Below are 23,847 nucleotides of genomic sequence, written 5' to 3'. Positions count from 1 at the left end.
CTGTCTGTATGTGGTGTCCGTCTGTCTGTATGTGGTGTCCGTCTGTCTATGCGGTGTTAGTCTGTCTGTATGCGGTGTCCGTCTGTCTGTATGTGGTGTCCGTCTGTCTGTATGTGGTGTCCGTCTGTCTGTATGTGGTGTCCGTCTGTCTGTATGTGGTGTCCGTCTGTCTATGCGGTGTCAGTCTGTCTGTATGCAGTGTCCGTCTGTCTATGCGGTGTCCGTCTGTCTGTATGTGGTGTCCGTCTGTCTATGCGGTGTCAGTCTGTCTGTATGCGGTGTCAGTCTGTCTGTATGTGGTGTCCGTCTGTCTGTATGTGGTGTCCGTCTGTCTGTATGTGGTGTCCGTCTGTCTATGCGGTGTCAGTCTGTATGCGGTGTCAGTCTGTCTGTATGTGGTGTCCGTCTGTCTGTGGTGTCCGTCTGTCTGTATGTGGTGTCCGTCTGTCTATGCGGTGTCAGTCTGTCTGTATGCGGTGTCAGTCTGTCTGTATGTGGTGTCCGTCTGTCTGTATGTGGTGTCCGTCTGTCTGTATGTGGTGTCCGTCTGTCTGTATGTGGTGTCCGTCTGTCTGTATGCGGTGTCAGTCTGTCTGTATGTGGTGTCCGTCTGTCTGTATGTGGTGTCCGTCTGTCTGTATGTGGTGTCCGTCTGTCTATGCGGTGTCAGTCTGTCTGTATGCGGTGTCAGTCTGTCTGTATGTGGTGTCCGTCTGTCTGTATGTGGTGTCCGTCTGTCTGTATGCAGTGTCCGTCTGTCTATGCGGTGTCAGTCTGTCTGTATGTGGTGTCCGTCTGTCTATGCGGTGTCAGTCTGTCTGTATGTGGTGTCCATCTGTCTGTATGTGGTGTCCTTCTTCCTGTATGTGGTGTCCTTCTTCCTGTATGTGGTGTCCTTCTTCCTGTATGCGGTGTCAGTCTGCCTGTATGTGATGTCTGTACTGCCGCCATTATATCCACCAGCCTGGAATATTGGGGGCTGTTACCTCCTCGATGATTATAGTGGAGGCTTTTTGTTTGTAAAGTAAAAGTTAATATGAAGTTTTGTATGAATGTCTGGATGTGAGCTGTGACCTGTATCCCGACGCTGTGACCTCTGTCCGGACGCTGTGACCTGTGTCCAGACGCTGTGACATTGTCCTTATGACTGCGCCGCTAATCTTGTTCCTGGGACCAAGCTGCCTAAGAGCAGTCTGTATACTGTCTCTGGTCCAGAAAGGCAGGCCATGAAGGACTATATCGCGGAAAGTTTGGCAAAAAATCATATCAGACCTTCCTCATCTCCCATTGTTGCAGCGTTTTTCTTTGTTAAGAAGAAAGATGGGGGGGTTACGCCCCTACCTAGATTTATGTAAGCTAAATCTGATCAAGGTCCGGGATCCATAACCACACCCTCTCATCCCGGACCTCTTTAATCAGATTGTAGGAGCAAAATGGTTTTCTAAACTGGATCTCAGTGGGGGCGTATAATCTCATTTGTATTAAAGAGTTGGATGAGTGGAAAACAGCTTTCAAAACACCTGAGGGACACTATGAGAACCTTGTGATGCCATTTGGGTTGACTAATGCTCCTGTCGTCTTTCAGGAAATTTGAAAATTACATCTTTAATCACTTGGTGGGTAGATTTGTGATAATCTATCTTGGTGACACATTAATTTATTCACCTGACCTTGAGTCACATCAGGTACATGTCAGGCAGGTCTTGCAGATACTCAGAGACAATAAATTATTTGTCAAACCAGAGAAATGTTCTCTTTTTTTAGGCGATCCCTATCATCCACCAATTTTTGCATGGATCTGGAGAACGTCCAGGAGTTACTGGATTGGGATCGTCCTGAGTATTTGAAGGTGTTTCAAAGGTTTTTGAGTTTCGCCAACTACCACCATATGTTCATCAAGAACTTTTCAGTAGTGACCAAACTTCTGACTAATATGACCAGGAAAGGGACAGACTTTTCCAAGTAGTCCAGTCCGGCCATGGAGGCAATCAATAGCTTGAAGGACTATTTTGCATCTGCGCCGATCCTCATACACCCTGACGTTACTCAATCTTTTATTGTTGATGCATCTGAAGTGGGGGTGGGGCTGTATTGTCGCAGGGTGCGTCTCCTGGTAAATGGCGTCCATGTGCATACTTTTCAACTCCGGAGAGAAATTATGACATTGGCAACAGAGAACTCTTTGCAACGAAGTGCGTCTTTGAAGAGTGGCGTAGTTTTCTGGAGGGGACAATTCATCCTGTTATGGTAATCACTTATCATAAGAATCTCGTATATCTAGAGTCTGCGAAACGTCTAACGCCACGACAGGCAAGATGGGCATTGTTCTTCATCAGATTTAACTTTTTTGTTACATATAGGCCGGGAAACAAGAACATTAGGGTGGATGCCTTACCTCGTTTTCCTGGGGGGTTGAGATAATTGTGAACTGGTTACTATACTGCAAAAAGGGGTGGTTATGGAGTCTATATGCTCTAATCTTGAGAAAGAGGTTGTTGACGCTCACGGGGATGCCTTTGCTGCCTGCCATTAGGTAAATTGATTGTGCCTGTGAATCTCCGTTTGAGAGTTCTTATTGAACATCATGATTCGGTCTTGGCCGGACATTCTGGTAATAAAGCCACCACTGATATTCTTACTCGACATTTTTAGTGGTCAGGGGTTGTAGTGAAATATGTATAAAAATATATGTGTGCAGTGAACTATGTATACGTTTATTGTGTGACTAGTAATAATGTAACATCTGTCCTGAAGGCTGCAGGTCTCACCCAGGTGTTAATATGTATTTTCCTGAGACAGCAGACTTCTGTCTCTAATCTCACCAGGGGGGTTGTGCTGGGAACCAAGAAGAAAGGGAACATTTGACACCTCCAAGCTCTTTGAAGAGAGATGTCAATTACAGCCTGACACTATCTGTGGGAAGCTTTACACAAAGAATCTCAGAGAAAATAATATATTCATTGGGGTGCGGCCTTGGTTCAATCAAAAACAAGCAATTAGAATATCAACTTGAGGGGCTGGTCTAGAAATCTGACCTCCAGGGTGACTCTATAAATTTGGCTTATATACATTCAAAATTGTTCACATGTGAGGGCAGCCTGGGAAGCTGGTGTGATCCAATCCATATTCATCCTCCCCTCAGGGAGCAGAAGCAGACTAGAAGTTAGCTACTTCTGTAAGTTTTCTCCTGTTTATTTTATATTGTTTTGCATACCTGTATGTCTTTTTATTACCATATTTTTTTTTTACTGTGAACACTGAACCTTTTTGTATTAAAGCATAAAACTTTAACAGTTGAACCTTGTATGTTCTAAAGAATCCATAGCCTAAGGTGTGTCAGCCTTATGAGTGGTAGACAGTATTAATATTTCCGGGACTTATCGTCCGTGTATTCGGTGAGTGGTGGCAGCGTGTATGAGCGGGTGTGTGGCCTGGGTCAGTTTGTGATTTATGCTCCCATTACAGCATAGGACAGAGGCTGAATGCTGGACTGAGTAAGAGGAGATAGATGAAGCCTTGCAGGCGCAACCCCAAGTCACGTGCTGAGAGCGGATACGTGACAAATTGGTAGCAGCACAGAGTGGGATCCGTGACAATTGGTGGCGAGCGGTGGGGTAGAATTATTTCTATTAGAGCATTAGTGCATGGTTTAAGCAATTATTCCCTGTACTAAAGAATTGGTATCCTTGCGAGGAGTGCACCAGTTCTTCAAGGTTCAACTCAGTGCTTACTTAGACATACTTGCAAACAGTTCCCCCTCCCCGTTTTTCTTTTCTATCTTTTATTTGGCAAAGGCTGTTCATCGATATGGCAGCCCAGTACAAGAAGCTGAGCAAAGAAGCTCTGACCGACCTCTGTGAGCAGAGAGGAATAGAGACAGCCGACAGATCCAGGGAGCTGCTGATACTCACCCTGATCGAGCAGGACATGGAGCAAAGTGCTGGAACATCTGGGCAAGGAGAGAGCCCACCTCAGAGAGACCCAGCAATGCCAGCTCTTGCACAGGAGATACCTGATGGAAATGTCAGCAATGCCAGTGCTGAGGAGCCTATGGACTGTACTTTACAAATGGACTTACAACGGCTGGGAACAGGTGATCCCAATCTGCGCATGCAGCTTATTCTACAGTACCGACAGGCTGAGAGAGTGGCTGCAGAACGCCGGGACCGGGCTGAGAGAGAGGCTGCAGAATGCCGGGACCGACAGGCTAAGAGAGAGGCTGCAGAACGCCGGGACCGACAGGCTGAGAGAGAGGCTGCAGAACACCAGGACCGGGCTGAGAGAGAGGCTGCAGAATGCCGGGACCGACAGGCTGAGAGAGAGACTGCAGAACGCCGGGACCGAGAGCCTGAGAGAGAGGCTGCAGAATGCCGGGAATGGGCTGAGAGAGAGGCTGCAGAACGCCGGGAGGACAGAGCTTTCCAGCTTCAGATGGCTCAAATAGAGCGGAGTATCAGTTCTCAGCTAACCCTCTCCCAAGACATAAATCCGAGGAGACCACGTCTGGAAAACTTCCCTGTGATGGAGAAGGATACGGACTTAGATACTTTCCTTTGGGGGTTTGAAAAAACCTGCAGGCAATACCATCTACCCCGTGAGCAGTGGGTCCAATACCTAACCCCAGAGTTGAGAGGCAAAGCCCTGGAAGTTTTTGCTGGCCTCCCACCAGAACTCAATGGGAACTATGAGGCCATAAAAGAGGCCCTGATCAGGAAATACAACCTAACACCAGAAGTGTATCGTAGAAAGTTCTGGAACCTACAACGTGGATCAACTGACAGCTATGCGGATGTTATGAGCACCTTGAGAACCATGTTCCATCAATGGATTAGGGGACTTTCTGCTAACAGTTTTGAGGACTTCACGGATCTTAAGGTCAAGGATCAATTTCTTCACATGTGCCCCACGGATGTACGACAATTTGTGTGTGATCGGGAGCCACAAACTGCGGATCAGGCTGCAAGGATTGCGGACTGCTATGTGGCTAACAGGATGCCTGAGGTGCGGAAGCCATCGGGATTTAGCTGGAGGGGAGGTAAGCCAAACGGGGACCCTTCTCCCTCTGCCGGCCGATCACCAGTGCTGTCCAAGCCCACCTCCTATGGGGCCCCGGGAAATAGACATTCTCTAGGTGATGCACGCCGATGCTTCTCCTGCAACAAAGTGGGACATGTTAGCGCTGTCTGCCCTGATAGGGAGAAACGCCCAACCACAACCACAAAGCTGTCTGTGTCCCCACCGTCTGTCCTCTTTGTAGCCGGCTCTGATGCGAGGGCAAATGAGAACTGTCAATCTGTCACTGTTGGCAATAAAGTCACCATTGGTCTCAGGGACACTGGGGCAGAGGTGACCCTGGTGCGTCCAGCCATGATAACCCCTGTCGATATCATACCAGGAAAAACTGTGTCTATAACCGGGATTGGAGGGGTCAGCCCTGCCGTGCCCATGGCCCGTGTGTACCTGGACTGGGGAGCAGGGAAAGGACTGAGAGAAGTGGGAGTATCAGAGGCTATTCCCACCAATGTGTTGCTAGGCATGGACCTGGGGAGGATGGTGTCCCACTATGTTCCTCCCTTGCAAGTAAATGATGCAGAGAAGGTGGAAGAAAGTGACCCACCTGAGATCCCGTGCGAGGAGGGAAAATCCGTGACAGGGGTACATCAGGATGTCCGGAAGTATGTGGCCGCCTGCAGTCTATGTGTGTTCTAAGACCTCTCATACTCGTCCGTCGGAGGTTCTCCAACCATTGGAGATTCCCAATAGACCCTGGACTCATTTATAGGGTGATCTACCCGTGTTGGCAGGGAATACTGCAAGGCTGGTGGTGGTGGATAGATTCAGCAAGAGGTCACATTTTATTGCTTTACCTAACGCCAAGACCTTGGTGAGATTGTAAAATTACATGGGATCCCTACTGACATTATTTATGATCGGGGGCTGCAGTTTATTTCCAAATTTTGGAGGACGTTTTGCACCCCGTCTGGGGATCCACCTGTCGCTCTCTTCAGCATTTCACCGCAGTCTAATGGGCAAACTGAACGGGTTAACCAGAATCTGGAGACTTATCTTAGGTGTTTTATGTCAGAGAATCAGCCGGATTGGGAATAATCGTTGTCATGAGTCTACTGGTAAGTCCACATTTTTCATGTCATATGGGTTTCATCCTCAGTTCAGCTCATTTAATAGGAATCGTTCTTCTGGAATACCTGAAGAACGATTTTCATGTGGCAGCGGGTGCTTGATAATTTGAGGAAGATGAGATCCAAATATAAGAGTGTGGCTGATCGGAGACGTGTGGTGGGTCCGGACCTGACATGATCTGCTTAGTTTGTGGAATTAGGTAGTTCAGAGGTTAATCTGGACGGCCTCACTCTGGAAATCTGGAGGGCTTCTTATAGCCTCATTGTGGGGTCATTCCTCATCGTTTATACTTTGACCCTTGGTCGAGTTTGTGTGACCCTGTTGTGCCTGTGCTTTGTGCCTGTGTTACTTTATGCTTGTCTGGTTCTGTCCCCGTTTAGAGTTCCGTCTGTCCCTCCCGTACTGCGCTGCTATCTCTGTGTATTACTCCTTGCCTATGTTCTGACTATTCTCTGCTCGCCCCTCCTGTACCGTTCCGCCCTCTCCATGTTTGACCCCCGTTACCTTATCCTCTATTCCAGGGTCCCTGTAGCATCCTGCACTCATCTGCAGCAGCAGGATGCTAAGCCACGCCCCTGTGGTCACATGATCACAGGTCCTTCTGCTTTCTGCTACCTTCAGTGTCCCCTCTCACTACGCTGCTCAGGTCACGTCTGATTGAGCTTTCCCCGCAGCATCTGACCCTGGGATCTCCCGCAGTGTGGTTGAGTCACCCTGCTCAGCCGTGGCAGTTAGCCGATGCTGACAGGATCCTGATAGGACCTGTGTGTTGGTGACTTTGGTGTGGTTGTCCTCAAGGAACATTAAGATGAAGATTCCCTCTTGGAAACTGGGTCCCAGGTTCATCAGTCCTTATAAGATTGTGGTCATCGTCAATCCCGTAACAATTCTCCTTGCTTTGACGCCCACTTTTAGGATCCATAATGTTTCATCGATCTCTGCTCAAGAAATACGTTGCGTCCTCTGTACCATCACCGCTACCGCCATCTTCAGTTATGGTGCATGGAAATTTAGAATTTCAGATAGCAAAAATCGTTGCTTCTCGCTTAGTTCGTCGGTTGCTTCAGTATCTGGTACATTGGAAGGGATACGGTCCTGAAATGGGTACCAGCATTTGATGTTCATGCAGCCAGGCCGATCCGGTCTTTTCACGTGGCACACCCTGATTAACCCAGTTCTGAGATTCTGGAGGTCCCTCGTAGAAGGGGGGTACTGTCACGGGTTTACCGCAATAGACAGGAGCCAGAAAACTGCAGCATCTGATTTCTCTTACTCCTGCACTGGTTAGAAGCACTTGACCTTCTTATTGAATGGGGCAGGATTATTTTGGCAGTGCAGGGGTTAATCTGCTCCTGAAAGGTTTCCTACATTAAGGCTCTCAGCTGTTCACTGTTAGCCACTCTCATCTCCTATATAATCTGGGTCCTGGCTAGCACTCATTGTCAGAGCTAGCTTATACTGCATGGCTGGACGTTGTTGGTGTTTATTATTGGAGAAGGCGTTTGGTGGATTTATCTGTTGCATCACTGAGGTGCATATGTAGGGGAACTCTGACACACTCCAGCATCACTGAGGTGCAGATGTGGGGGTAATCTCTCCATAATCTAGCATCATTGAGGTGTGGATGTGGGGGGACTCTGCCCATACTCCAGCATCACTGATATGTCCCCTATCCTGGTATAATTCCCCACATCCTGGTATAATGCCCCCATCCTGGTATAACACCCTCCATCCTGGTATAACGCACTCCATCCTGGTATAACGCACTCCATCCTGGTATAACGCCCCACATCCTGGTATAATGCCCCACATCCTGGTATAATGCCCTCTATCCTGGTATAACGCCACACATCCTCGTATAATGCCCCACATCCTGGTATAACGCCCCCCCATCCTGGTATAATGCCCCCATCCTAGTATATATGTCCCCATCCTGGTACAATGCCCTCCATCCTGGTGTAACGCCCCCCATCCTGGTGTAACGCCCCCCCATCCTGGTATAACGCCCCCCATCCTGGTATAACGCCCTCCATCTTGGTATAACGCCCCACATCCTAGTATAACGCCCTACATCCTGGTATAATGCCCTCCATCCTGGGCCCCTGCTGTTTTTCTACTAGCCTTCCCCCACTCCTACCCTGTGCGGTGTCCTCTTCTGTAGTCAGCCCATTAGCCGGCAGCTGACTTCAGCGTGCCAGAATGACATCTTTGCCATGTGTCGGGCATCACTGGCCATCTGGCGGCAGCCTCTGATAGGCCGGCGGCGTGTTTTGCAGCGCAGGGAGCCAGCAGGTCTCTGTGCCATAATACATTTCACCAAAATGTGCGCCCAGAGATGAACATCCAGGTAAAATTGGGATTGGCGAGCTCCTCACGCACGGGCCAGGTCGCTGTCGCACCCTCTAAGAGGGCCCCTGGTCACAGCCGCAGTTTCGTCCTCGCCCTTCTCTGCAGAGGTCATGGGATTATTTTCCTCCTGTTATGAAAATCATCAGGAGCCGAAAAATCAGAGGAAAGGCACTTTATTGAGCAGTATTACTCCGAGCTGGGGGGCCGACTGTGAACGCTCAGCCGTCCCCGGACAGAGATCGCAATTTCTCTCGGAGGGTCTTCGTCCAGAATTCATACTTCTCTGCTTTCAGTTTGTGAGCGGCGCGGGGGTTCACATTAATCTGGAGGTAGCCCTCCTGCTGGTCGTATCGCGGCCAGTGCACCAGGCCCGGCACGTTTGGGTCTCTGCAGAAGATGAGAAATGGCGCAATTACTCTACAGACCCTTCTGTCCTATGAACAGACCGCGCTCCACAATGTGGCAGCATTTTGTGCCACTTTGGAGAATCTGTAGGCAGTAGAGGACTGAAGCTCGGGGGTCCGCTCCAGCATCAGGGTCTCAGCAGAATTCTGCGGAAACTGTTTGAAATGTTACAAAATGTTGGCACAACTTGGATTCTTGCCGCCAATTTTGTGACTTTTGCGGCTTTCCCTCCGGTCTTGGAAAAACCGCCAACTTTTTGAAAAGGGGTCGAGCGTCATTGTGATGGGCGGCTGAGCACGTCATCAAATTCATTGTAATGTGCAAAGGTGACAGAAGTGACCACGGATGTAAACCCAAGTCCCCGACTGAGGAAAGACGCGGCCAGTCTGGTAGGAGCAGTTCTCATCGTCACCCGCCAGAGAACTCTGCACGGACTGCGCCCAGACCCCTGACGGATCCTGCACCGCACCCCGACCTCTCCCTCCAGCCGCAGTGGTTGGTTCCCAGGTTACAGCACTGCAGGGAGCGTCACAGTGGGGCAGTGGGAAGGATCCATGTACACGAGGGGGATCTGCCAGGAATCCACACTGGAAACACCACCCTAAACACTGATATCTTACCCATCCCGAGCAAAGGTCGCCCAATACTTCATCACTGATTTACTCAAAGTCTTCTCCTCCTCTGTGTCGGGACCTAAGAAATCAGAAACAGCGAGAAGTGTGAAGGCCAAGAGTCACTAACAACTAGCAGAATAGTGAGCGCAGCTCTGGGGTATAATACAGGATGTAACACAGTGATTAACCCTGTGATTGATGGGCAGTATGTATCGCAGAGGTGGGTGGCCCTGTGATGGAAGCCTGGGCTTGTTTTGCTCAGCAGATCTACTGCTGAGGATTACTATACATTGGGAAGGCTTCCAGCTGACTTGGAGAGATGGGGGGTCCAGTCGCCTACATACCCACCCAAGCGGGCGTGTCTGACCACCCAAGATGGAACCTGTGTGTTTGGCACATGTTGCATTGCTGGCTAGTGTGAGCCAGAGGAAGGAGGCCTGTGAGAGCCCTCCGGAGAGGACGGCCGGACAACCGTGAGAGGTACTGACTGGGGGTCAGTGAGGAGTGGTTATAGGATACTTCTGAGGGTAAGAGGTGTCTGGGAACCTGTGTGGTGGACGCCAACAGTTACCGGACAGTAATCTGTGTTACGCTATAGAGCCCAATGTGTGAGGACAGTGGACTGGCTGCTGCCGAGTTCCTGGGGAGCGGTTTATGCTGTACTCCAGTAAACCAAATGGACTTTTTAACCCTAAGTGTCCCAGTATCTACCTCAAGGACCAGCCTCGTGAGTACTCCTCGTCCACGGATAGAGGAGAAATACTACAACCCCTAAAGACCCTGTATGTGTTCTTGTATTATAGGGTATAGATGGGGGGCCATAGTCTGGTGCTCTAGGCCATACCTAAGTGCTGGGTCCTATTGCTTATATATAGGCTCACCAGAAAACATGAAACCTTTATCGAGGAAGGGTCCTCCAACCACGAAGAAGAGCTCATCTACATGATCGGCCTTCACGTAGTCGGGTTTTAGATCTTTGAAGGTTGAGGGTCGGTGCTGAAATTCATAGAAGTAGACGGGAGCCCCGGAGTCTGCAGAGAAAAATCATCGAGTCTGCAAACTTCATGATGTATGTATGACCCGGGAGGTGTGAGGTTTGCAGGCTATAAATGGCAGATGGAAGGCAGCAGCACTGGGGGTGACAAGAGAAAAAAACGTGACTCAGCAGGTCTGGGGGTGACTAGAGTAGAGGACGTGGCTTGGCAGCACTAGGGGTGACTAGGGTAGAGGACATGGCTCAGGAGCACTGGGGGTGACTAGAGTAGAGGACATGGCTCAGCAGCACAGGGGGTGACTAGAGTAGAGGACATGACTCAGGAGGTCTGGGGGTGACTAGAGTAGAGGATGTGGTTCGGCAGCACTGGGGGTGAAAAGAGAAAAAAACGTGACTCAGCAGGTCTGGGGGAAACTAGAGTAGAGGACGTGGCTCGGCAGCACTGGGGGTGACTAGATGATGTGGCTCGGCAGCACTGGGGGTGACTAGAGTAGAGGACGTGGCTTGGCAGCACTGGGGGTGACTAGGGTAGAGGACATGGCTCAGGAGCACTGGGGATGACTAGAGTAGAGGACATGGCTCAGCAGCACTGGGGGTGACTAGAGTAGAGGACATGACTCAGCAGGTCTGGGGGTGACTAGAGTAGAGGATGTGGTTCGGCAGCACTGGGGGTGACTAGATGATGTGGCTCGGCAGCACTGGGGGTGACTAGAGTAGAGGACGTGGCTTGGCAGCACTGGGGGTGACTAGGGTAGAGGACATGGCTCAGGAGCACTGGGGGTGACTAGAGTAGAGGACATGGCTCAGCAGCACTGGGGGTGACTAGAGTAGAGGACATGACTCAGCAGGTCTGGGGGTGACTAAAGTAGAGGACATGGCTCGGCAGCACTGGGGGTGACTAGGGTAGAGGACATGGCTCAGCAGCACTGGGGGTGACTAGAGTAGAGGACATGGCTCGGCAGCACTGGGGGTGACTAGAGTAGAGGACACGGCTCGGCAGCACTGGGGGTGACTAGAGGATGTGACTCGGCAGCACTGGGGGTGACTAGAGGACGTGGCTTGGCAGCACTGGGGGTGACTAGGGTAGAGGACGTGGCTTGGCAGCACTGGGGGTGACTAGAGGACGTGACTCGGCAACACTGGGGGTGACTAGAGGGTGTGACTCAGCAGTACTGGAGGTGACTAGAGGACGTGACTCGGCAGCACTGAGGGTGACTAGAGGACGTGGCTTGGCAGCACTGGGGGTGACTAGAGGATATGACTCGACAGCACTGGGGGTGACTAGAGGACGTGGCTCGGCAGCTCTGGGGGTGACTACCCACGATTGCAGGTGTCGGACCCTCGTACCTCGGTGATGAGCCGCCGTTCTCAGAGCCGGGATGACAAACATCATGTCCCCACATAAGTCCAGGAAGCCGTCTCTGATTGTCAGGGGGTTGCTGCTGTTCCCGAAATACTCGTCCATCACGAGGGAGACGATCTCCGGCCGGACATTCTACAACACAGACATTCAGTGACACCAGGCGACCGTCACTGCCCCAGCGGAGGGCACCGCACTCACCAGAAGCTGCACGCTGCCCAGGATCTGCTGCACGTGGTCTCGCGACATCCCTTCTTTCAGTCCAGTAATGTTTAAGCCCTGGACACGAAGTACAGATCACTAATGGCGGCAAGTCCTTCCCCGCACCGGCAGTCCGCATAACCCACCCCGCCAGTCCACACCCAACACAAGTGCGATCAGTACCTGCGGGATCAAGTATCCAAACTCCTGATTATTGATCCCGATAATGAAGGGAACAGGGTTCACGGTGCCGTTAGTTAGCAGCTCCAGAGCCGTTCTGCTGAGAAACCTCCCATCAACGCGTCCAGGAAAATACAGGTGACCCTGCGAGCGAGGAAATAAACGGCTAGTACTGCATCACCGACCCATCGGCAGCCACCATCACTATAGCAAAGGGCCCAAATAATATGGAGCTCGCACCAGAGAGCCGGAGAGCACGGACATCTCGTCCTCAGTCTTGTCCCTCAGACAATCCAAGAGCGAAGGCGAATCACAGGAGGAAGCGTCACTGACAACCTGAAGAAATAAGGGGCATGTAAGTATATGCAGGAAGAGATCAGCGGCGCCATCACCAGAGATAAGCGGTGACATCACTGAGAATGCCTCCTATCCATCACCAGAGATAAGCGGTGACATCACTGAGAATGCCTCCTATCCATCACCAGAGATCAGAGGTGACATCACTAAGAATGCCTCCTATCCATCACCAGAGATCAGCGGTGACATCACTGAGAATGCCTCCTATCCATCACCAGAGATCAGCGGTGACATCACTGAGAATGCCTCCTATCCATCACCAGAGATCAGAGGTGACATCACTGAGAATGCCTCCTATCCATCACCAGAGATAAGCGGTGACATCACTGAGAATGCCTCCTATCCATCACCAGAGATCAGAGGTGACATCACTAAGAATGCCTCCTATCCATCACCAGAGATCAGCGGTGACATCACTGAGAATGCCTCCTATCCATCACCAGAGATCAGCGGTGACATCACTGAGAATGCCTCCTGTCCATCACCAGAGATCAGAGGTGACATCACTGAGAATGCCTCCTATCCATCACCAGAGATCAGCGGTGACATCACTGAGAATGTCTCCTATCCATCACCAGAGATCAGAGGTGACATCACTGAGAATGCCTCCTATCCATCACCAGAGATCAGTGGTGACATCACTGAGAATGCCTCCTATCCATCACCAGAGATCAGAGGTGACATCACTGAGAATGTCTCCTATCCATCACCAGAGATCAGAGGTGACATCACTGAGAATGCCTCCTATCCATCACCAGAGATCAGTGGTGACATCACTGAGAATGCCTCCTATCCATCACCAGAGATCAGAGGTGACATCACTGAAAATGTCTCCTATCCATCACCAGAGATCAGTGGTGACATCACTGAGAATGCCTCCTATCCATCACCAGAGATCAGAGGTGACATCACTGAGAATGTCTCCAATCCATCACCAGAGATCAGAGGTGACATCACTGAGAATGTCTCCAATCCATCACCAGAGATCAGAGGTGACATCACTGAGAATGTCTCCTATCCATCACCAGAGATCAGAGGTGACATCACTGAGAATGCCTCCTATCCATCACCAGAGATCAGTGGTGACATCACTGAGAATATCTCCTATCCATCACCAGAGATCAGAGGTGACATCACTGAGAATGTCTCCTATCCATCACCAGAGATCAGAGGTGACATCACTGAGAATATCTCCTATCCATCACCAGAGATCAGAGGTGACATCACTGAGAATGTCTCCTATCCATCACCAGAGATCAGAGGTGACATCACTGAGAATGCCTCCTATCCATCACCAGAGATCAGCGGTGACATCACTGAGAATGTCTCCTATCCATCACCAGAGATCAGCGGTGACATCACTGAGAATGTCTCCTATCCATCACCAGAGATCAGCGGTGACATCACTGAGAATGCCTCCTATCCATCACCAGAGATCAGAGGTGACATCACTGAGCATGTCTCCTATTCATCACCAGAGATCAGAGGTGACATCACTGAGAATGTCTCCTATCCATCACCAGAGATCAGAGGTGACATCACTGAGAATGTCTCCTATCCATCACCAGAGATCAGAGGTGACATCACTGAGAATGTCTCCTATCCATCACCAGAGATCAGAGGTGACATCACTGAGAATGCCTCCTATCCATCACCAGAGATCAGAGGTGACATCACTGAGAATGTCTCCTATCCATCACTAGAGATCAGCGGTGACATCACTGAGAATGTCTCCTATCCATCACCAGAGATCAGAGGTGACATCACTGAGAATGTCTCCTATCCATCACCAGAGATCAGAGGTGACATCACTGAGAATGTCTCCTATCCATCACCAGAGATCAGAGGTGACATCACTGAGAATGTCTCCTATCCATCACCAGAGATCAGCGGTGACATCACTGAGAATGTCTCCTATCCATCACCAGAGATCAGAGGTGACATCACTGAGAATGTCTCCTATCCATCACCAGAGATCAGAGGTGACATCACTGAGAATGTCTCCTATCCATCACCAGAGATCAGCGGTGACATCATTGAGAATGCCGCTTATCCATTCAGTTGCGCTGACTTCCAGGGACCCGTTATGGGTGATATATGGGGTACCTTTGGATCTCTTACCTTCTGGGTGTTGGTGAGATCTTTGTGCTTTCCGTCCATGAGATGAGGGTTCAGGGCGACTCCGCTCTCGGCGATTGCTCGGTGGAACAGACCTTTGGACATTGGGGACAGGAGCTGCAGTGAGAGGGAGTAAAGAATGTAGTGGCGTCACTGATGAAGAGGACCCTGACGAACATTGGAAAGGCTAATCTGGTGAGCAGTGCATGTTACATCAGACCACCAGTGGGCACTCACCAGGACAGACACGCTGACTCCGCCGGCCGATTCACCAAATATGGTCACTAAGTTCGGATCTCCACCGAAATCCGCAATGTTCTCGTGAATCCATCTGAGAGCGGCCACCTGGTCCAAGAAGCCGTAGTTTCCTGGGGCTCGTTCGTCTCCGGTGCTGGGATAGAGATTTACATCAGATTGAGTTTTACCACTATTGAGCGATCAGCGGCGCCTCTCTGGTTTTTACTATATTAGAAGACAGCCTCTAGATGGCGCCGTCCGCCTTTGCATCCCTCCAGGTTGTTACTATAGTGAGATACCCAATACTATCAATGAGAGGATACAGTTGGGGACACAGTGGTAGATTTTACCCTGGAGTCCACAGCAGCTGATTTTGACACTGGCACGGACCCCTCATCTCAACAGTAAGATTACCGCCTGTCATTCGGAAAGCACTCACCTGAAAAATCCCAGGAATCCCAGTCTGTACTGCATGGATACTACAACCACATTCTCAAACGCACTCAGTGCTGACCCCTCAAACATCCCGGCTCCTCCTGACCGTAGTCCTCCTCCATGAATAAATACCATCACCTGGAAAGAAACGTCACAGACAGGGTATCACCAAAGCACACAATAAGCTTGTGTGGGGACACATGACAGCCGGAGAAACGCGCGTCACATCTGTCTATAGTCTCACAACAGTCGGAGAGACATGCGTCACCTCCGTCTATAGTCCCACAACAGTCAGAGAGACACGCGTCCCCTCTGTCTATAGCCCCACAACAGTCGGAGAGACACGTGTCACCTCTGTCTATAGTCTCACAACAGTCAGACACACGTCACCTCAGTCTATAGCCCCACAACAGTCGGAGAGACACGCGTCACCTCTGTCTATAGCCCCATTACAGTCGGAGAGACACGTGTCACCTCTGTCTATAGTCTCACAACAGTCAGACACACGTCACCTCAGTCTATAGCCCCACAACAGTCGGAGAGACACGCGTCACCTCTGTCTATAGCCCCACAACAGTCGGAGAGACACGCGTCACCTCTGTCTATAGCCCCACAACAGTCGGAGAGACACGCGTCACCTCTGTCTATAGTCCCACAACAGAAAAACAGAAACGGGTCACCTCTGTCTATAGTTCCACAACAGCCAGAGAGACGCGGGTCACCTCTGTCTTTAGTCCCACAAAAGCCGGAGAGACGTGGGTCACCTCTGTCTATATTCCCACAACAGCTGGAGAGACGCAGGACACCTCTGTCTATAGTCCCACAACAGCCAGAGAGACACGCGTCACCTCTGTCTATAGTCCCAAAACAGAAATGGGTCACCTCTGTCTATATTCCCACAACAGTCAGAGAGACACGCGTCACCTCTGTCTATAGTCCCACAACAGCAAAACAGAAACCGGTCACCTCTGTCTATAGTCCCACAACAGCCAGAGAGACGCGGGTCACCTCTGTCTTTAGTCCCACAACAGCCGAAGAGACGTGGGTCACTTCTGTCTATATTCCCACAACAGCTGGAGAGACGCAGGACACCTCTGTCTATAGACCCACAACAGCCGGAGAGACGCAGGACACCTCTGTCTATAGTCCCACAACAGCCGGAGAGACACACGTCCTCTGTCTATAGCCCCACCACAGTCGGAGAGACACGCTTCACCTTTGTCTATAGTCCCATAACAGAAATGGGTCACCTCTGTCTATAGTCCCACAACAGCCAGATAGACGCGGGTCACCTATGTCTATAGACCCACAACAGCCAGAGAGACGTGGGCCACCTCTGTCTATATTCCCACAACAGCTGGAGAGACACAGGACACCTCTGTCTACAGTATAGTCCCACAACAGCTGGAGAGACGTGGGTCACCTCTGTCTATATTCCCACAACAGCTGAAGAGACGCATGTCACCTCTGTCTATAGACCCACAACAGCCAGAGAGACGTGGGTCACCTCTGTCTATATTCCCACAACAGCTGGAGAGACGCAGGACACCTCTGTCTACAGTATAGTCCCACAACAGCCGGAGAGACACGCGTCACCTCTGTCTATAGCCCCACCACAGTCGGAGAGACGCGGGTCACCTCTGTCTATAGTCCCAAAACAGAAATGGGTCACCTCTGTCTATATTCCCACAACAGTCGGAGAGACACGCGTCACCTCTGTCTATAGCCCCACAACAGTCGGAGAGACACGCGTCACCTCTGTCTATAGTCCCACAACAGAAAAACAGAAACAGGTCACCTCTGTCTATAGTCCCACAACAGCCAGAGAGACGCAGGTCACCTCTGTCTTTAGTCCCACAACAGCCAGAGAGACGTGGGTCACCTCTGTCTATATTCCCACAACAGCTGAAGAGACGTGGGTCACCTCTGTCTATAGTCCCACAAGAGCCGGAGAGACACGCGTCACCTCTGTCTATAGTCCCACAGCACCCGGAGAGACGTAGGACACCTCTGTCTATAGTCCTACAAGAGCCGGAGAGACGCGGGTCACCTCTGTCTATAGACCCACAACAGCCGGAGAGACGCAGGACACCTCTGTCTATAGACCCACAACAGCCGGAGAGACGCAGGACACTTCTGTCTATAGTCCTACAACAGAAAAACAGAAATGGGTCACCTCTGTCTATAGTCCCACAACAGCCAGAGAGACGTGGGTCACCTCTGTCTATAGTCCCACAAGAGCCGGAGAGACGCGGGTCACCTCTGTCTATAGTCCCACAACAGCTGGAGAGACGTGGATCACCTCTGTCTATATTCCCACAACAGCAGGAGAGACGCAGGTCACCTCTGTCTATAGTCCCACAACAGCCAGAGAGACGCAGGTCACCTCTGTCTATAGTCCCACAACAGCCAGAGAGACGCAGGTCACCTCTGTCTTTAGTCCCACAAGAGCCGGAGAGACGCGGGTCACCTCTGTCTATAGACCCACAACAGCCGGAGAGACGCAGGACACCTCTGTCTATAGACCCACAACAGCCGGAGAGACGCAGGACACTTCTGTCTATAGTCCTACAACAGAAAAACAGAAATGGGTCACCTCTGTCTATAGTCCCACAACAGCCAGAGAGACGTGGGTCACCTCTGTCTTTAGTCCCACAACAGCCGAAGAGACGTGCATCACCTCTGTCTATATTCCCACAACAGCCGGAGAGACGTGGATCACCTCTGTCTTTAGTCCCACAACAGCCGAAGAGACGTGCATCACCTCTGTCTATATTCCCACAACAGCTGGAGAGACGCGGGTCACCTCTGTCTATAGACCCACAACAGCCGGAGAGACGCAGGACACATCTGTCTATAGTCCTACAACAGAAAAACAGAAACGGGTCACCTCTGTCTATAGTCCCACAACAGCCAGAGAGACGCGGGTCACCTCTGTTTATATTCCCACAACAGTCGGAGAGACACACGTCACCTCTGTCTATCGCCCCACAACAGTCGGAGAGACACGCGTCACCTCTGTCTAAAGCCCCACAACAGTCGGAGAGACACGCGTCACCTCTATCTATAGTCCCACAACAGAAAAACAGAAACGGGTCACCTGTGTCTATAGTCCCACAACAGCCGGAGAGACGTGGGTCACCTCTGTCTATATTCCCACAACAGCTGGAGAGACGCAGGTCACCTCTGTCTATAGACCCACAACAGCCGGAGAGACGCAGGACACCTCTGTCTATAGTCCCACAACAGCCGGCGAGACACACGTCCTCTGTCTATAGCCCCACCACAGTCGGAGAGACACGCTTCACCTCTGTCTATAGTCCCATAACAGAAATGGGTCACCTCTGTCTATAGTCCCACAACAGCCAGAGAGACGCGGGTCACCTCTGTCTTTAGTCCCACAACAGCCGGAGAGACGTGGGTCACCTCTGTCTATATTCCCACAACAGCTGAAGAGATGCATGTCACCTCTGTCTATAGACCCACAACAGCCAGAGAGACGCAGGACACCTCTGTGTACAGTATTGTCCCACAACAGCCGGAGAGACACGCGTCACCTCTGTCTATAGCCCCACCACAGTCGGAGAGACGCGGGTCACCTCTGTCTATAGTCCCAAAACAGAAATGGGTCACCTCTGTTTATATTCCCACAACAGCCAGAGAGACGCGGGTAACCTCTGACTTTAGTCCCACAACAGCCGGAGAGACGTGGGTCACCTCTGTCTATATTCCCACAACAGCCGGAGAGACACGTGTCACCTCTGTCTATAGCCCCACCACAATCGGAGAGACACGCTTCACCTCTGTCTATAGTCCCAAAACAGAAATGGGTCACCTCTGTCTAGAGTCCCACAACAGCCACAGAGACGCGGGTCACCTCTGTCTTTAGTCCCACAACAGCCGGAGAGACGTGGGTCACCTCTGTCTTTAGTCCCACAACAGCCGGAAAGACGTGGGTCACCTCTGTCTATATTCCCACAACAGCTGAAGAAACGCATGTCACCTCTGTCTATAGACCCAGAACAGCCTGAGAGACATGGGTCACCTCTGTCTATATTCCCACAACTGCCGGAGAGACGTGGGTCACCTCTGTCTATATTCCCACAAGAGCCAGAGAGACACGCGTCACCTCTGTCTATAGTCCCACAGCACCCGGAGAGAAGCATGACACCTCTGTCTATAGTCCCACAAGAGCCGGAGAGACACAGGACACCTCTGTCTATAGCCCCACAACAGCCAGAGAGACGCAGGTCACCTCTGTCTTTAGTCCCACAACAGCCGAAGAGACGCGGGTCACCTCTGTCTATAGTCCCACAACAGCCGGAGAGACGCGGGTCACCTCTGTCTATAGTCCCACAACAGCCGGAGAGACGCGGGACACCTCTCTCTATAGTCCCACAAAAGCCGAAGAGACGCGGGACACCTCTGTCTATAGTCCCACAACAGCCGGAGAGATGCGGGTCACCTCTGTCTATAGTCCCACAACAGCCGGAGAGACGCGGGACACCTCTCTCTATAGTCCCACAAAAGCCGAAGAGACGCAGGACACCTCTGTCTATAGTCCCACAACAGCCGGAGAGACGCGGGTCACCTCTGTCTATAGTCCCACAACAGCCGGAGAGATGCAGGTCACCTCTGTCTGTTCTCCCACAACAGCCGGAGAGACGTGGGTCACCTCTGTCTATAGTCCCAGAACAGCCAGAGAGTCGCGGGTCACCTCTGTCTATAGTCCCACAAGAGCCAGAGAGACACGCGTCACCTCTGTCTATAGTCCCACAACAGCCGGAGAAACACAGGACACCTCTGTCTATAGACCCACAACAGCCGGAGAAACGCAGGACACCTCTGTCTATAGACCCACAACAGCCGGAGAAACGCAGGACACCTCTGTCTATATTCCCACAACAGAAAAACAGAAACGGGTCACCTCTGTCTATAGTCCCACAACAGCCAGAGAGACGCGGTCACCTCTGTCTTTAGTCCCACAACAGTCGAAGAGACGCGGGTCACCTCTGTCTATAGTCCCACAACAGCCGGAGAGATGCGGGTCACCTCTGTCTATAGTCCCACAACAGCCGGAGAGACGCGGGTCACCTCTGTCTATAGTCCCACAACAGCCGGAGAGATGCAGGTCACCTCTGTCTGTTCTCCCACAACAGCCGGAGAGCCGCGGGACACCTCTGTCTATAGTCCAATAAAAGCCGGAGAGACGCGGGTCACCTCTGTCTGTCCTCCCACAACACCCGGAGATATGCGGGTCACCTCTGTCTATAGTCCCACAACAGCCGGAGAGACGCGGGTCATTTCTGTCTATAGTCCCAGAACAGCCAGAGAGACGCGGGTCACCTCTGTCTATATTCCCACAACAGCCGGAGAGACGCGGGTCACCTCTGTCTGTCCTCCCACAACACCCGGAGATATGCGGGTCACCTCTGTCTCTAGTCCCAGAACAGCCAGAGAGACGCGGGTCACCTCTGTCTATAGTCCCACAACAGCCGGAGAGACGCGGGTCACCTCTGTCTATAGTCCCAGAACATCCGGAGAGACGTGGGTCACCTCTGTCTATAGTCCCAGAACAGCCGAAAAGACATGGGTCACCTCTGTCTATAGTCCCACAACAGCCGGAGAGACGCGGGTCACCTCTGTCTATAGTCCCAGAACAGCCGGAGAGACGTGGGTCACCTCTGTCTATAGTCCCACAACAGCCGGAGAGACGCGGGTCACCTCTGTCTATAGTCCCAGAACAGCCGGAGAGACGTGGGTCACTTCTGTCTATAGTCCCAGAACAGCCGAAAAGACATGGGTCACCTCTGTCTATAGTCCCACAAGAGCCGGAGAGACGCGGGTCACCTCTGTCTATAGTCCCAGAACAGCCGGAGAGACGTGGGTCACCTCTGTCTATAGTCCCAGAACAGCCAGAGAGATACGAGTCGCCTCGGTCTATTCTGCTCCGTATATACGAGTTACTCATCATTATCTTGTTCCTCTTTGTACGATGGACAGGTTTTCTGACAATTACTTACAGGCAGTTTGGTGTCCTTCTCTCTGTCCGCAGGGGTGAAGATATTCAGGTACAGGCAATCTTCTGACAATGGGGGTAGCGCCGGAGAAGTTTTGAAGACGCGTGCCATTTGCTCAAGGACTCTGAGGCTTTGTAGACATCTAGGAGATAATGATTAGTCAGGAGTAATGTCGTTCAGGTATAGCGCCACCAACAGGTCACTGTGGGAAAGTCTCCGCTGCCTGGGATCCCTGTGCCCCTCACAATGTCATCAGGTGTAGCTGAGCATATTCCTAGTTATAGAATAATAGCATTTATAAAATGGAAGAGATGATTGGATTATTAGTAACTCACAGGGCAGCATGCTCCTGCGCCTCTCGCACGAAGCTCCAGGACTCGGGGGGTTCTGGGGATGCAAATCTCAATGACCCCACTGGAGGTTTGGCGAAGGGGACTCCATAGAAGCCATGGACCTTCTTGCTTGTCTCCTTCACTGACAGGATCTTCCCCCGAAGCTTCCCATATTGTGTCTCCACCTGCGGCTGAACGTCCTCCTGGCCTGGAAACGGTGGAGGTCAAAAAGTAAACTTCATACTTTATATGTGGATTCAAATTGTGAAAAATATTGTGCATGTGTGACCTTATACTCCGGAGCTGCACTCACTGTTCTGCTTGGTTTTATTTGGAACCTTTGTCTAGCTGGTGGAAAGACCCCTACACCTCAGCTGAGCACCTGTAATACAGCGCCTCTTCTTCTGTCCACCTCCCCTAATGAAGACCCCAAGAGCAAACATTGACTGCCAGAGCTCTTTGGGGGATTTTAGCTTGGCAGCTCTATATTAGATTCCAGAGACCCCAGTAGTCACAGCAGAGCCCTCTCCTGACTATTTTACTTCACCTGATCCCAGTACGAGAGGTGTCAGGAGCAGCGTGAGGAGCAGGAGATCCATGGGGGGATTATATCCGAGGAGTGAGGCTTTACTGTCCGTTGTGTCAGGTCCAGCTGGGGCCACGTCTGCTCAGGACGAGATCTCTACACAATTCACACTTTGCTCTCTGCTGCAATCACGGATCTGGGTCAGGAAAGTGAATATCCTGGAGGCTGCAAGGACAATGCCCTCCTGGACACAACGAGGACGCCACCATACTGCACAGTCATGCTGCAGATCACGGGGTCATCATCGCTCTATGTCCCCAAGAGCTCACAAACTAGCCGTCCATCACAAGAGCCCTCCATCACAGTCCGCCACACTCATCACCCCAACATTATACTGAAAATAATCGTCCTATTAATATGATACCAAATGGACGACAAATATGTGACACCACACTGTGGAGGTCTCGTCATCAGGTGGAAGAAAGGGAGGAAAGAGACTGAACAGAGATGATAGAGACAGATTCCATAATCAGCGCAGAAAAGTGGTGGGAAAGCGCTATTGTCCCAATATCCATGTGAGATCACAGACCCGATGCCCTCCTGTATTCTGTCTGTGCGGTGGGATCTGTATACGGTCTGTGCAGTGGGATCTGTATCCTGTCTGTGCGGTAGGATCTGTGTCCAGTCTGTGCGGTGAGATCTGTATCCAGTCTGTGTGGTGGAATCTGTATCCAGTCTGTGCCATGGGATCTGTATCCGGTCTGTGGTCTTTACATGAATGCAGGTTTTGCAGGTCCTCACATTGCTCGGATCGGTTTCTGTAAGATCGTTCCTGTATTGTCCGCCTGTTGGGCTGGAGCAGATGCGATTCTATCCAGGGGTCTGACTGAAGACATTGGACGTTGTTATATGCTTCGGGTGAGCACGGTCCCCTCTGAGGTCTGTGGACGGTCAGTTGTTTTCCAATTACACTGCACATGGATGTTTGCATTGAACCATTTTGAATTTTTACGGTGGTGTCCAGAAAGTCAATTTCTGTATTTGAGTAGTTTAATGCCAAGTTTATGGTGGGATGTAAGGTATTGAATCTTTTATGAGATTTGGTAAGTTCTTGTTCAGATTCTGTCCAGAATATTAAGATGTAATTAATGTAACGGAAATAGGCCGAGGGTTTGATGGAGCAGGAAGCTAAAAGGTCATTTTCCAGTTTAGCTATGGAAAAGCTGGCATACCGGGGGCGGTTGTGGAGCCCATTGCAGTTCCAGTACTTTGTAGATGTAGCTCCTGACTGAAACAGAAAAAGTTATGTCTGAGAATAAATCAAAGGATGAAGCTTAAAGAGCCAGATCACCTACAACTCTCATCATTCACAACGCCTCTGCTACAGAACCTTGGAGAAACTGCAGAATCAACTCATTCATAGTTTCGCCAGCACCAAGAAAAGGTCCAGATGGAAATACAAACGTTAAGGCATCCAGGAGTCCGCTCACTGCAGATGTACCACAGAAAATGGGCATTATCATACAATACTGTATGTAGATTTTAGATTGTAAGCTCTCACGAGCAGGGTCGTCTTAT

At 50.9% G+C, this 23,847-nt stretch overlaps 1 protein-coding gene across 1 annotated transcript; it reads right to left on the bottom strand.

The window, feature by feature from the left end:
* Positions 1-8,580: 8,580 nt before the first annotated feature.
* LOC138649854 (fatty acyl-CoA hydrolase precursor, medium chain-like) lies at positions 8,581-22,465 on the bottom strand. Its single transcript, XM_069740570.1, has 13 exons — positions 22,291-22,465; positions 21,747-21,951; positions 21,415-21,553; positions 15,396-15,529; positions 14,957-15,110; positions 14,723-14,836; positions 12,485-12,580; positions 12,248-12,388; positions 12,065-12,142; positions 11,851-11,998; positions 10,391-10,540; positions 9,516-9,588; positions 8,581-8,877 (listed from the first exon to the last, which is right to left on the bottom strand). The coding sequence occupies exons 1-13, from the start codon at positions 22,340-22,342 to the stop codon at positions 8,709-8,711; spliced, it is 1,653 nt and encodes a 550-aa protein (XP_069596671.1). The 5' UTR covers positions 22,343-22,465; the 3' UTR covers positions 8,581-8,708.
* Between the last annotated feature and the right edge of the window lie 1,382 nt (positions 22,466-23,847).

The sequence above is a fragment of the Ranitomeya imitator genome, chromosome 9 (genome assembly GCF_032444005.1).
Source record: "Ranitomeya imitator isolate aRanImi1 chromosome 9, aRanImi1.pri, whole genome shotgun sequence".
Lineage (NCBI taxonomy): Eukaryota > Metazoa > Chordata > Amphibia > Anura > Dendrobatidae > Ranitomeya > Ranitomeya imitator.
Note: the sequence above shows the minus strand (reverse complement) of the source record. Positions and strands in the feature narration are given on the sequence as shown.